The sequence below is a fragment of the Sarcophilus harrisii genome, chromosome 3 (assembly GCF_902635505.1).
Source record: "Sarcophilus harrisii chromosome 3, mSarHar1.11, whole genome shotgun sequence".
NCBI classification, from domain to species: Eukaryota; Metazoa; Chordata; class Mammalia; order Dasyuromorphia; family Dasyuridae; genus Sarcophilus; species Sarcophilus harrisii.
The window spans coordinates 358,753,760-358,767,465 of NC_045428.1; the positions used below are offsets into that span (position 1 = coordinate 358,753,760).

Below are 13,706 nucleotides of genomic sequence, written 5' to 3' on the forward strand. Positions count from 1 at the left end.
TCGGTAAAGGAGGAGGGGATCTAACGCGAGGCCGACTGGGGAGAAACCCACGTACACGCCCCTCGCTGTCCTCGCCCCCCTCCTCGGAGACACGGGGAGCGCGTGCGCGCACCCGCAGGAGGAGGGAGGCAGAGCAGGCCGCCCCGGCGGAAGGGGCGGGGGCTCGGGCGGGCCGCCCCCGGCGGAAGGGGCGGGGACTCGGGCGGGTCGGAGGTCGCGAGGAGGGGCCCCCGGAGGGAGAGCCCTGGTGAGAGCGATGGCGCCGGCGCTCCGCTGCCCGCTGTGCCGCCAGAGCTTTTTCTCGGGCCGGGGGCACGTCTACAGCCGGAAACACCAGCAACAGCTGAGGGCGGCTCTGGAGCGGCTGCTGCCCCAGGTCAGGCCGCGGGCCGGGGATGGGGGGAGGGGCGGGAAAGGGCCAGGACCTGGTTCGGGGGTGTCCAGGCGGGTGAAGCTGAGGCGAAGATAAGGGGCTCCTGAGGTGTCCTGGACCAGGGGGCGGGGAGAGGAGAAGTTAGGGGGCTTCTGTAAAAGGGAGCGTTTGAGGGCAAAAAAGGACGAGTTTGGATGCAGGGATGTCTGTCGGGAGAGAGTCCAAAGGATTGCGGGGTGAAGAAGCTAAGGGAGAATAAAGGCAATAAAAATTCGGTGAACTCCAGGAACTTTGGACTTTTTTTTAAATTACATCGGAGAAGAGAATGACCGCTCCTTGGGCCGAATGGAGGGATGATGGAGAAGCTGTTCCGTTGTCGCTTTGCCTGTTTTCTCCGCTAAAGAGCGCGTTGTTTTGTTGCTGTAATTTACTAGAACAGACATACAAGCAAACGGCTAATAGGTTTTCAGGAACCCAGTTAAGTAAGAAAGCAACTGTTTGAGCCATTGGGCCCGCGGAAGCATCCCCAGGAATTGTGACTGCAAGTCCCTGTCAGAGTCCGTGATCTTTAAATAGGGGATAGAGAACACGAGAAGCGCCTAGAACTGAGCCACAGGTGGCTTGCGGTTTTCCTTTTAGTTGGCAAATTATATGCCAGTGAATGATGCTCATTTAAATTGCCGCCAGAATTCTAGAATGAAATGATGTGAGATATAAAAATATATATATTCCCCTCCCCCCGCAAGACAGTTGGGGCACTAAGTGGCTTGCTCAGGGTCACAGAGCTAGGAAGTGTTAAGTGTCTGAGGTCAGATTTGAACTCGGGTCCTCCTGACTTCAAGGCTGGTCATCCATCCACTGACCTAGCTGCCCCCATTATATGTGTTATTAACTGATATTGGTCAACTATGAGATGACAGATAATAGAAAACGGGGAAGACATGATCCTACAAGAGATAATTTGTGATGACGGCGTGTTTTAAAATCAGCCGGAGTCAGGAATTCAGGTTAAGGAAAAATCTTCAATTTTTATTCTCAGTAGAGGTGAAGAAGGATCAGAGGTGAAGGGGGGATCGGGAGAGCAATGTGTGCAGCTGAGTCAAGAAGCCAGCCATCAGTCTCTTTCCGCTCCTCTCTCCGCCCCTCTGCCTCCACCCAACCAAAATCGTCATTTTCTATACAACACATCAGGACTTGCACAGAGAGTGGGCGGGGCCATTCTTTCTCCAGGCATATATATTAATAGAGTATGGTCCAATTACTATTTAGCCTCAGTGCATCAACTCAAGCCTCAGCCCATTACAGTAATTGACATTGACAAAACATCAGTCACAAATTCTCTTGGGTTATGCCAAAACAATCTTGTTAAGGACTACAACTAAATTAGAAACCCAGAAAGCCTGTAAAGGGTTAAAGGAGACTGTACCATTGAGGTGTGGGCAGGTTCTCTGAAAGCCCCCACAGCTGTGAATCATAACATACTTGAAAGGATTGCAAATCAGCCTTTACTGACGCAGATGTTGCTTGTGAATTGAGAACCTGCTGGTCAGAATTAGATCCCCAGCAGCCACTAGCGGGTGGCTCAGTGTAATACAATCTAATTTACATTTTTGACAGAATTACTAAGCTGGTAGATCAGGAAAATACAAATTAACCTAACTTTTAGCAAAATTTCATGGTATTCTTGTGAACAAGGAGAAATATGGTCAAGGTGATGTTTGTCCTTCATCCTCAAAGAGGACCATGGTGGTGATGCTGTGACTTTCAGTTGAATTAAAGTGAGGGAGGGCTGTGAAAAGTCACCAGCCTCACTCTCCCCTCCAGAGCCATCTGGGTCCAGTGACAAAATATACTGAAGATGGTCCTAAAAGCAATAGGAGACTATGGCCTTTTTAAGCTAATATCTTTAACTGGTGTCAGTTTGACTAAGGCCTTGCTTATGCAATGATTAAGGCTAAATAAAAAAGAAAGCAGATAATAGCTTCTTTTACTTTAGTTTAAAATGTGTGTGTGTGTGTGTGTGTGTGTGTGTGTACTTACGCATGTATATACATATTGGTAGATAAGATGGACCAACCCAGGGTTTCTTCCTAGAACAATCAATTGCTATTTACATTCATTTTAAATCAGGGCCCAGATAATGATCCAAGTTGGACTTGACCTAGCACCTACTGTTGATCAATCAGTGAGAACCAGAGTGACTTGGGTATGGTCCTTAAGAAAGAAATATAACTAGTAAACCCCAAGACATGTTGGAAGTGTATCAAATTTTACATTCCTTTGGGCAGAGCACCTGTAAGTAAGGGTATGATGCTCTTTCCCCCTCCACCCCTTCCCTTCCCTCTGTCCACATAGGATCACAGTGACTGTAAGCAGATGACAGTACAGGAAATAGTACCTCTATTATTGTGCTTTTTTACTCTGTGCTATTTGTTTTCCTCAGTGACCTTAAATAGTATACTTACTAAAAGGTATCCCATAGCTAAGGAGGAGAGGAGGTTATCTTGTTGGATGACAGAATAAGGATCCAAAAAGATTTGAATAGACTAGAACATTGGGCTTAGTTTAATAAGGTGAAATTTAATGGGGACAAATATATTAAAGATATATTTGTACATTTGGGTTCAGTAAATCAACTTCTGGAGTAGAATATGAAAAGTCATGTTTTTGAACTACAAGATCAATATGAGTCAAAATTTGATGTTTTAGCCAACAAAACTAATTCAATCTCTCAATGATTTGAAAGAAAAATAGTATGCAAAACAAAGGTCATGAGTACTATACCATTTCCTAATCAGACGGCATCTGAATTATTGTGCTCAGTTCTGGGCAGCACATATTAGGAGGAATTTTGATAAACTAGAGAACCTCCAGAGGAGGGCTCAGAGTGATAACCATATGAGGATTATTTGAATGAATTAGTCATATTTAACCTGGGAAAAGTGAAGATTTAAGAGAGATCTGATTGCTAACTTGAAGCATTTAAAGAGATGTCATAATAGAAGAGGGATTAGATTTATACTGGGTCTAAGATGACAGAACTAGGAATAATGAATGGCAGTTAAAGATTGTCAGATTTGGGATTGATATAAAGAAAAACTGCGGTTGGAGCTGTTCAAAAATTGGAATGGTTTTGTCTTGAGATATAGCAAAATCTTCAGTAGAGCTTTTCAATCGAAATCTTGACGGCTACTTTTCAGGATTCAGAATAGATTTATTGACTGTTATAGATTAAACTATATGGCTTGTAGATGTCATTCTGTGAAAGTAAAGAATTTGAAGCAATTAAAGGGAGTGATCAGGGGCTGGTCATTGAATTAAAGGATGAAAAGATTAACTATGAACTCTCTCCAGTCTCCTTCTTCTCTTCTTTTCCCAGGTGGAGGCTGCCCGAAAAGCAGTGAGGACTGCCCAAGTGGAGCGCTATTCCCCTGAGCATGACCAATGCTGCTGGTGTCTGTGCTGTGGCTGTGAGGTTCAGAAGCATCTGAGTCACGGAAATATGACAGTACTGCATGGAGGTCTGCTGGAACATCTGGCCTGGTACGGATAAAGCCTTAAGAAAGGAGAGCAGGGAGATGCACAGTCACAAGGGCTGGAGCATTATGTGTGAGGACATATAATGTCATTGAGCACTGCTCTCCCTGTACTAGAGGGGAAACTAGCCTGAGGTCCTACAGTCCTTATTCATGCAGTGTGATTGGAGGAATGATTTACTGGGATGATTATAGCATTGACTTCTCCACCTTTCCCCCTTAGAAAGAAAGGCCTAGCAATAAAATTCAGATAACATACAAAGGACTGTATTAGTACCTTATTAGAGGTAAAACACTCATCTTTTTTTGTTAAGAATCAATGAAGTTGAAAATGATATGTATAATCATTTGCAATCTATCAGTTAGGCAGTTTTGCTCAATTGATTTCTAGAAATGTATTTTATGGAAGGTTGATTGGAAGAATGTGTCTTGAAAAATGTATTCTTCCCTTTCTCCCTTCATCCCTCAAAAAAGGAAAGAATCCTGAATCATTGTATTCCATTCTTTTCATCCACAGTCCAGACCACAGGAAGGCAACCAACAAATTTTGGTGGGAGAATAAGGCAGATATCTTGCTAAAAGAAAAGTTTGTAGTCTCCCAGCAAGATTATACCCGGTAAGTCATTGGTTTTAAAGATGAGTAAGTGGGGAGAAAAAAAACATGACACAGGTGGCCTTGTTATAGTAGAAAGAATATTGACCCCAATATAGAGTCAAAAGAATTTTTAAAAGAAAAAAATTCAAACTGTCAACAACCATATGAAAGATTGCTACAACTCAATAATTATAAGAGAAATGCATATTAAAACTATTCAAGTTTTTTCTCATACATAGCAAACTGGAAAATATGGCAAAAGTCAGAAATAATCAATATTGGAAGAACTCCAGAAAGTTTAATATGCTATTGGTGGACTGATTTAAATCTAGGAAATAGTTTGGAATCATGGTGGAAAAATAATTGGATTGTTCATACCCTTTGACTCAAAGCTTCCACTGTTAGACAATATCCCAAGAATGTTTCCACAAGTCACCAAGTATTCATAGCAGAACTTTTTGTGGTAGCAAAAACTGGCAACACAGTAGCTACCTTTTGATTAGTTGAATAGCTATGAATAAATTGTGGCATATAAATGTCATGGAGCATTACTGCACCTTAAAAAATAAAGAATATAAGGAATACAGAAAAAAACAGAAGAGACTTGTATCAACTGATGTAAAATGAAGTAAGCAGAAACATAGAAACAGTATTGATATTCAAAATAACTGTAATTATATATAATGGCTAATATTTTTTCTATCAATACTATTTTATTTTTCTAGTTACATATAGTTTTTAGCAGTTTTTCTAAGATTTTGAGTTTCAAATTTTTCCTTCCTCTCTGTTCCTTACCTCCCCCTCTCCAAGATAGCAAGTAATTTGAAAAGCTAATACATGTACAGTAATTTTAAACATTTCCATATTAATCATGTTGTGAAAGAAAAATAGAACAAAAGTGATAAATCATGAGAAAAAAAAAAGTAGGAAAAAAAAAGGTGAAAATATGCTTTGATCCACATTTAGGTTCTATAGTTATCTTTCCCTCCCTCTCTCCCTCACTCCATATATATATATATATATGGAATTTTACATTGGTGGCTAATATGAGAACTCTTACTGGTCACTGCTACTACAATGCAAAATAACTAATTTTGACTCTGAAAATTAGGAAATGCATTTCATTGGGGGTGAAGGAAAAGTCCACTGGGCTGGGTGGGAGTCCACAGATTTGAATTCTTTTCCGTAATTTCTATTATTTCCATAATCAAGGTTATGCTTTCAAGGAAATGAAAACCTTGATGAGTCTTACCAAGATGCATTACATTTTGTCTATTCTTTAAGAAAGACAAAGCTGGCTGAGTCCAGTGAGACTCATCATTTAAGTTAGCCCTAAGAAAATGACATTTTTTGGCTACAATGAAGCTACTTTGTGAAGACCATCAACTAAAGCATTGAAGAATAGTTACCTACATTAGAGGAAGGAGTGCCCAAATTTGAAGCACTAAATTACTACACCCACTTCAGTAATGAGATGACTAGCCTAATTCAGTTTGGTTGGATGTTTACCAAGCCACTGATATGCACAGCATTGTGCTGTTTTATATGTAGTATTTTTATTATTCACAGTAGCATGAAGAAGATATAAAGAAAATGTTTGATATATTCCCAAAATAATGAGAACACATACGAAAACTAATTTTCATAAAGATCATGCTTTTCCTTCCTATCCCTCACTAAGAAAGAAAAACCAAACCAGTTATATACATGCTGTTGACACACAAAAAAATCAAACTTCATATTGGCCATATGTGTCCAGCTGTTTTAAATCTGTTGCCTCTTTATCAGGCAGTAGGTGACTATCATATTTCATCCTAAATGGAATAAAATCAAGTGCAAATAAGAATGATACCAATGATGCTGTGATATATCCTCCAGAAATAGGAGAGGGGCAGCTAGGTGGCACAGTGGAGAGAACACCAGCCCAGAAGTCAGGATTTAAGTTCAAATCTGGCCTCAGCCACTTAAGACATCCTAGCTGTGTGACCCTGGGCAAGTCACTTAACCCCAATTGCCTCAGCAAAAAAAAAGAAATGAGGCTATTCATACGAGGGAAGAAGCAGGCTTATTACCATCTTCTTAGTAGATGGACTTGAATGCCCCTCAACTTAGCTTAAGAAGTGATGCCTTGGCAATCTTGGGCAGCTGAGGTGAAAAGCAGCTTTTTTTTATCATCACCACTCTTAAAACAGGCTATCTGGATGTAGTCAGATCAGCCATGAGCATGGAAAAGGGAAAATAATCAAGGAGTCTTATGTAACACTCAAAAATCCTGAAACAAGTTTTCATTTGGTCTTAATTGTACAATGAAAGAAATATCACTACCAGCTAGGGATAGTCTGTGCATTCCACACAAAAAGGTAGAAATGCTAGCCTCAAATGATTTTTCTTCCCTGTTGACTAAATATCAAACTGGTTTCTGTAAAGTGGCCCAAATTTGTGCGTTTTTTTTGTTTTGTTTTGTTTTTTGAGAGGGTGTGACTAATTGAAGATGCCAACATAGTGGGTGGAATTAAAAACTCTGGGTTTGGTTTGAAAAAGTGTGCAGTTGGGGAAAAGATTAGACAGGAAAGGAAGGGTTCTGAAGTAACACTTCAGATGTAGTGTTAGTACACTACAGTGTAGTTAGTACACTTCAGTGTAGATGGGGATGTAGCCAAGTAAGCATTTGAGAAGATGTATAAACCAGTTAAGAAAAGGAATGGCCAGAACCTTGGAGAATAGTTCACCTGACCGTGCCCCAGGCCAGAATGACTGGTTCCCCCAATCTTTTAATTTTTCTTTCTAGATTCAAGAAATCCATGGTAAAGGCCCTGGATTCCTATGAAGAAAAAGAGGATGAAATGATTAAAAAGGTAAATTATGAGTGACATGATAGGAACTAGAGCTTCCTAAGCCCTGGATGGTATCTTAATCTTCCCTGCACCTCTACAATGTCCCTACAGATGGCAGCCCAAATTCGAGAGGTGGAACGCAGCCGGCAGGAGGTGGTACAGTCTGTCTTAGAGGTTGGTTTCCAACGGAGGCTCCAGAGTAGTATCCACCATGGCTGGTCTCTGAATTGCTTTGAGCTCCCCAGCACCTCACCTACTGGCTGTCCTTGAGAACACACCGACTTCTGTTCTGCTTGGAACCCTGCAACTGAAGGCACCTTGGCTTACCAGGGTGTCAGACTGGCTAGGATAGTGGTGATTGGCAGAGGGGGCATTTATGCTTTCATTGATCTCTAAGGAGGGAGGGTCATTTATCCTTGCCAACTTCTAAAGTCTGACTGAAATTACTGGGGCAGGGAGGGACTCTACATATTGGGCAGCACAGTTCAGCTACCAATCTGTATTTTGGGTATTGGTTTGAGGGGTGGGTAGGGCATCGCAGGCAGGCATAGAATTCTAGACACATTTATTTTTCCTGAATCAAACTCAGCCTCAGGCAGTGCCAGACCCAGAAGAGGGCTGTTCATCGCCTTGTACCTGGAAAGGAACCAACAGGTAAGAACACTAGAAATGGGAGTCCTAAAACTTCTGAAAAGGTCCCGTGCCCAGAAGGTGCTTAATTTGGTTATGATAATAATTCCTACATATGTGCAGAGGATATTTGGGCATCTCTGTGAGATGAGACCAAGTCCTACTTCTGTGTGCCCATCAGTCAACTCCTGGCTAAGACCCTCAATCTCCAGGTTCTCTCCGGTTTTCTTTTGCAGCATAACCTCCAGCTCACAACAGCTCTCCTTGAACCCACTACCTGCTCCAGAACTTAACTGGATGGAGGCCACACAGTCCCTGACTTTCATTGGACATCAGGTAAAGTGGGAATGTCACATCTTGTTATTCAATAAATGGACTTTTCTTTCCTCCATTCTAAATAGGACTGTTTTTCTAATCTTAGGAAACACCTGGAGTTGGCAATGTTCATTCAGGTAAGAACAAAGTGTTGATTCCGATTCCTGATCTCATCAATAAGGGGAACACACCTTATTTTAATAATTGTTTTTGTGAGTTAGGTAGGTGCTACTATTACCCCATTCTTAAAAAAGCCAAGGTGGACAACATCAACTTGATTAGAATTAGCTGAGCTAAAAGATTGTTTCCAACAATCCTGTTTCCCTTTCTAACTTTGTTCTCATTTAGGGGCTACCCCACCCTGGCTGTTGCAGGATGATGAAGAGTCCCACAACTCAGCACACCAGATTGGACCTTCCTATGAAGAATTCCTCAAAGAAAGTGAGTTAAAGGAATGGAATTGATTTTTCTTAGCCACACTTTTTTTTCTTAACCACACTCCAACAATATCCCTTTGCAGAAGAGAAACAGAAATTGAGAAGACTACCCCCAGATCGAGTAGGGGCCAATTTTGATCACAGCTCCAATACAGGTGCAGGCTGGCTGCCTTCCTTTGGCAGAGTCTGGAACAATGGGAGACGATGGCAATCTCGGTAAGAGCAAGCAGACTACTTATTAATGTTTCAGTTGGCTTTCAAACCTGATCTCAAACCTATCAAACTTTTTTCTTTCCAGGCATCAATTCAAAGCAGAAACAAAGCAATAACCTGTCATCAAGCAAATGTGACAAACTACATAAACTTACTGATATTGTAAATAAATTTTTTTTATGTAAAAAATTGGAGGTGAAGGTTAGATTCATTCCATCTTCCACCTTTGTGCTGGCTGAAAACTATAGGACAAACCTTTGGATTTAGAGACATTAGGAGGGAGCTCTTGAAACCAAGCAGAGATAGTCTAAGAAAACTAATTGGGCTATTTTGTAAGGAGAAAAAACATAGGAGATATTTTGGGCTGGAACTTGAACAAGGTAAGGAGAAAAAACATAGGAGATATTTTGGGCTGGAACTTGAACAAGGTACTAAGTACAACTGATAAGACAATACTTGTGTTCACACCTCCTTTGAAGTTCTTCAAGCATTGTTTAGTAATGGTGACTTGGCCGAGGTGGGGGAGGGGCTGCCGGCTGGGCTCGGGATGGGGGCCCCCTGGCGTCGGGGGAGGGGAAGAGCCGGGGCTGGCTCTGGATGCGCTCCCAGGAGCCTGCGCGGGCCTCGGCCGCTCTCTGCGGCCTCCTTGGGCATTCCTGGGGCGGGCGGGCGCTTCCTGCCTCGGGTCCGGCCCGGGGGGAGGGGCAGCGGTCCCGGCAGACTACACTAGGGGCATTGTGCCCGGGCCCGGCGGGGGGGGGGGGGGGGGGGGGGGGGGGGGGTTCGTGTTGCTAACTCCAAAAGCCCAAGGTTCTTCCTTCCAGGGAATGGGAGACCCCGCCCTCTCATGCAGCACTGCCAGAGGCGATGTGCCCAGATTCCCTTTTTACAAGAAAACACAGTACCAGATCTTAAGTTTTTGAAAACATTTTATTCTTGGAAATGTACACAAAAATGTCGAACCTGCCAAGAAAAAAAAATAAAATAAATATTTAGGCAGTCACCCTTCAAGTCACTTTTCTAGAAATGAGCCTAATATTCCCTTTACCATTTCATGCATCTTCAGCAGCTGGTGCATCTCCACCTTTGGTGTTCCTAGTATATATCACTTGTGCTCTGTGTTTGGAAACCAGCTTAATCAGACCTGTAGGAAACAATATAAGGTCAATAGGTTTCTAAAATTCTGAAAAAAGTTTATTACATTCTAGTTTCTCTTCCTCCTTATCCCCATCCAAAATTAAGAAACCACAATGGGGACCCTAATAAAAGCCCTAAGGACATATAATCAGTTCCTGGATACAATTTTTCACCTTCAGTCCTTCATAGTAGAGAATAGATTCAGGACCACTTGGGGTAAACAAAACAAGGTTCAAACACTTGGATTTAGTCAACTGAAATTAAGACTAGATTCAGTTTGATGTTGGGAACGTTTTCCTTTTACTTCCTTTCTGCTGAATAGTAAGTCATATTACCATTTAGAGTTACCTCATTTCATCTTCACATGTTACCATTTTTTTCTAGGGACATTGGAGTCGGGACTTGAGCTCAGGTTTTCTTGAGTCTAGGTCTAGTTCTCTGTGCACTGTACTAAAATGCCCTTTTACTTCCCAAAATCGCAAATTAAAAACTGAAAGGGGTCTCAACAAAGACTACCATGCACTGAGAACAGTACAGAGAATATAAGGTGCATGCAAGGGAGCTCAAAATTCCAAACAGACAAGTACATGTAAAAATATGTGCAGCAGTGTATATATATAGAACTATATATATATATAGATATATCTATCTATCTATATATATAGAACTTGGAAGAGAGGATTTTAGGAGAGATGGATTCATTTTGTTCATGTTGAGTTTACATCTCTAGAAATGATCAATTTTGTTCTATTTCCTCATTTTATAATGAGGTCAAAAAGTTAAGTGGTGTGGAGTAGGATTTTACTAAGTGCCCTGATTCTTAAATACTACCCCATCAATTCTTTTGGCTAACAATTACTCTACACTTCCTCCCCACATAATTGCTGATTATCATACCAACAATCTCATAGCTTACCTTCTTTTCTCTCACTACTTATTTCCAAGCCCTGCACTTAAGCTCCTGCAAAAGTTTAATCTTCCTGACCAGTCTCTTTAACCATCCTTTTCAAGTTTTCATACTACTATGACCTTTAATCTTCTACAATGGCTCCCCAATGCTGTACTGCATACATAAATCCATGCCTGGAAATCAAGGCCTTCACAGTTCTCACCTCCACCCTCTACCTTTGTTCCCATTCTCTAATCCTTATACACCCAAGGAAATCCCATCTTACATGAAACAATCCCTGAATCTCCCCTTAAGACTATCTACCAAATGTCAAATTTCTCAAAGCATTTTGACTGTCTTTTACTATCATCCCATATCCTAATTATATACCTCCATCTCCCCCCTTTTAAAGCAGATTCTTTCACTTTCTTTGTAACCTTAATACTATTGCCAAGGCCTATTGATATTATCTTTGTAACTTCTCTGAAATTCTCTCCTGACACTATCACCACTATAGCACAGGTCTTACATCTTGCTCCACTATAATCCATTCAGGTACTTAAGTGAGTTTCCCAATTTCAAAATCTGACCATATCACCTCTCTACTCAATAAACTACATACCTATTGCCTCCAGATCAATTACAAAATGTTCTTAGCTGGCAAACCTTTCATACCCCAACCCTGTTCCTATTCTTCCTTCTCCTGTATTTTTGTACCCAAGAACAATGGCCTTCTCTGGCCATTTCATTAAGAGATACTTTAATTTTCAGCTGTAGGCATTTTGTCTAGCTAACTCCCCTTGTCTGGAACTCTCCCTACTCTGCTCCAATTCTGTCCTAACTAAAAAATCACAGGTTCTACAAGAAGCTTTTCCCAACTCCACTTTACTGCAGCACGTTCCTTCTGTTATTTCCTATGTATCCTACACATAGTTTGTTTTGTATATATCTGCTTGCACACTTTTCTATTAGATTATAACTTCCCTTGAAAGAGCCATCTTTTGCCTCTTTGTATCCCCAGCACCTAATCCAGTGCCCATCACATAATAAATGCTTAATAAATATGGACTGTCCCATACATAATCAAGCTTCTCAGAAGAGTGAATAGGCAAATTTGATGAAGCAAGCTGAGCAAGTTATCCTGACACAGCTTTTCCATTAGATCTTTAGAATATGATTAAAATAAGTCAGAATGGCTACCGTAAAACATTTTTAGGTTTCCCAGGTTTTACCTTTACTGAGCAGTTCCTGGAGGGCTGCCCGGGCTAGAGAACCCCGAATCTTCAGTCTTTCTGAGACTACTGCAGGGGTGATAAGTTTATAGTTGGGAACCTCCTTGCACAGTTTGTCATACGTTGCTTTGTCAAACAGAACCAGATTGTTGAGTTTGTCTCGCACTTTTCCCTTGGACCACTTCTGCTCGAGAATGAGAAATGGGTCAAAAAGTGTTATTAATAATAGCATCCTCCTTCCATTAAAAAATCACAGTGAGCTTTCAATTTCCTATTTCTTTCTACAAAGCCTTTTTTGTATATATTCTCATTTAAGTCTGAAAACCCAGACATTTCCTCCAAAGCAAATGTTGTTAACTCTTCACAATGACTCAAATTTACATTGTGACTTTTCTAACATTTACATTATTAGAATTAGGATGGACTAGTTTTAGTAGCTAAGGAGTCAGAAATCCCACTTGGACAGAAACTGGCACAACTTCTCATTGACTCAAACATTTCATGAGACTTAAAGTTGAGTTACCAGTTGTTCCCAATTCTTGCTTCAACAAAACCACGTTACAAGCTTTTATACTTATCCCCTACCCAAAGATGAATCCTGCCTACACATTTCCTAGGAATGACTTCTGTGGCGCGTAACTTATCCCAAATTGCCAACTCAGCAAACATATAAGCACTTTATCAGCTACAAAGGACGGCGTCTCTCCTGCGCTTCATTCCGATAAAGCAACTCCATTTCATGGAGCCAAGCAGCGCGCATAAACCAGTTTTTTCTGAGTAAATTCTATTCCGAGTTATTACAAACGGCCTTAGAACTTTCCATCACACAGCTACGCTCGCCAAGGCCAAAGGGAACAAATCTAATCCCTCCTCTGAGGACGCGAGTCAAGTAACTCGGTTAAGTAGGGCCTGAAATGAGACCCCCCCCCCCCCCCCAACAGGCCGCTGTCCCGGAGGCGAGAAACCGAGCGCCCAACGTGGGCGCGGCCACCCCGACCGCCTTTACCTTCTTCTTGGCTTTGCCCCCAGACTTGTTCACTGGGTCCTTGTCCTTCTTGGCAGACTTGCCGGCATCTTTCTTCTTCTTGTCGTCCTTGGGCGGCTAGGGGGAGGGAAGGAGGAAAGGAGGCTCGGTGAGGCGGGAGAGCAGCCGGATCGTCGGCACGCCGTCCGCAGGCCTCCCCTCCCCCGAGCACATGGGCCCGAGGAAAGCGCTCCCGGCCCCGGCCGGCCCCGCCCGATCCCCACTCCGCCGCGGCCTCTACGCCTCAAACATCCCCTCCTCCTCCACTCTCTGTTCCCTCCCCACCTTCTGGGTCCCAAGCCCAAGTCCCAGGCTCTCACCATGGTGAGCTTCAGGAGCGCCTGCTGCTACCGCCTCCAAGCTAAGATGTCCGACAGAAAGGAAGTAGGAGGTGAGGGGGAGCGGTGAAACTCCGTCTATCTAAAGTGCTTCCGGGATGGAGTGAACTACAATTCCCAGTAGACACCTCACACTCTACAAGAGAAAGTTCA

At 42.3% G+C, this 13,706-nt stretch overlaps 2 protein-coding genes across 3 annotated transcripts; one reads left to right on the forward strand and one right to left on the reverse strand.

Annotated features, from left to right (window-relative positions):
- The first annotated feature begins 188 nt into the window (after window positions 1-188).
- Window positions 189-9,122, forward strand: CCDC84 (coiled-coil domain containing 84). Of its 2 annotated transcripts, XM_003764169.4 has the most exons (11): window positions 192-376; window positions 3,753-3,916; window positions 4,427-4,525; window positions 7,293-7,359; window positions 7,450-7,512; window positions 7,928-7,992; window positions 8,205-8,304; window positions 8,390-8,420; window positions 8,632-8,724; window positions 8,804-8,936; window positions 9,019-9,122. In XM_003764169.4, the coding sequence occupies exons 1-11, from the start codon at window positions 257-259 to the stop codon at window positions 9,047-9,049; spliced, it is 966 nt and encodes a 321-aa protein (XP_003764217.2). In that variant the 5' UTR covers window positions 192-256; the 3' UTR covers window positions 9,050-9,122. The 2 variants fall into 2 exon arrangements, with proteins under 2 accessions (XP_023355184.1, XP_003764217.2); XM_023499416.2 differs by having other exon boundaries at window positions 189-376; window positions 7,450-7,540; window positions 7,928-8,304.
- Window positions 9,123-9,844: 722 nt separating this feature from the next.
- On the reverse strand, window positions 9,845-13,646 carry RPS25 (ribosomal protein S25). The gene is made up of 5 exons (XM_031960109.1): window positions 13,536-13,646; window positions 13,198-13,293; window positions 12,192-12,375; window positions 9,982-10,077; window positions 9,845-9,896 (listed from the first exon to the last, which is right to left on the reverse strand). Exons 1-4 carry the CDS (start codon window positions 13,536-13,538, stop codon window positions 9,986-9,988), a joined length of 375 nt encoding a protein of 124 aa, XP_031815969.1. The 5' UTR covers window positions 13,539-13,646; the 3' UTR covers window positions 9,845-9,896; window positions 9,982-9,985.
- Between the last annotated feature and the right edge of the window lie 60 nt (window positions 13,647-13,706).

Coding starts and splice junctions, on each gene's coding strand:
- CCDC84 (XM_023499416.2), top strand. CDS start 257: ATGGCGCCGGCGCTCCGCTGCCCGCTGTGCCGCCAGAGCTTTTTCTCG. Junction 7,541..7,927: donor CCAACGGAGGCTCCAGAGTA/GTATCCACCATG, acceptor AATCAAACTCAG/CCTCAGGCAGTGCCAGACCC. Junction 8,305..8,389: donor TGACTTTCATTGGACATCAG/GTAAAGTGGGAA, acceptor TTCTAATCTTAG/GAAACACCTGGAGTTGGCAA.
- RPS25 (XM_031960109.1), bottom strand. Junction 12,376..13,197: donor GGGGCAAAGCCAAGAAGAAG/GTAAAGGCGGTC, acceptor ATTCTCGAGCAG/AAGTGGTCCAAGGGAAAAGT. Junction 10,078..12,191: donor CCAGGAACTGCTCAGTAAAG/GTAAAACCTGGG, acceptor TGTTTCCTACAG/GTCTGATTAAGCTGGTTTCC.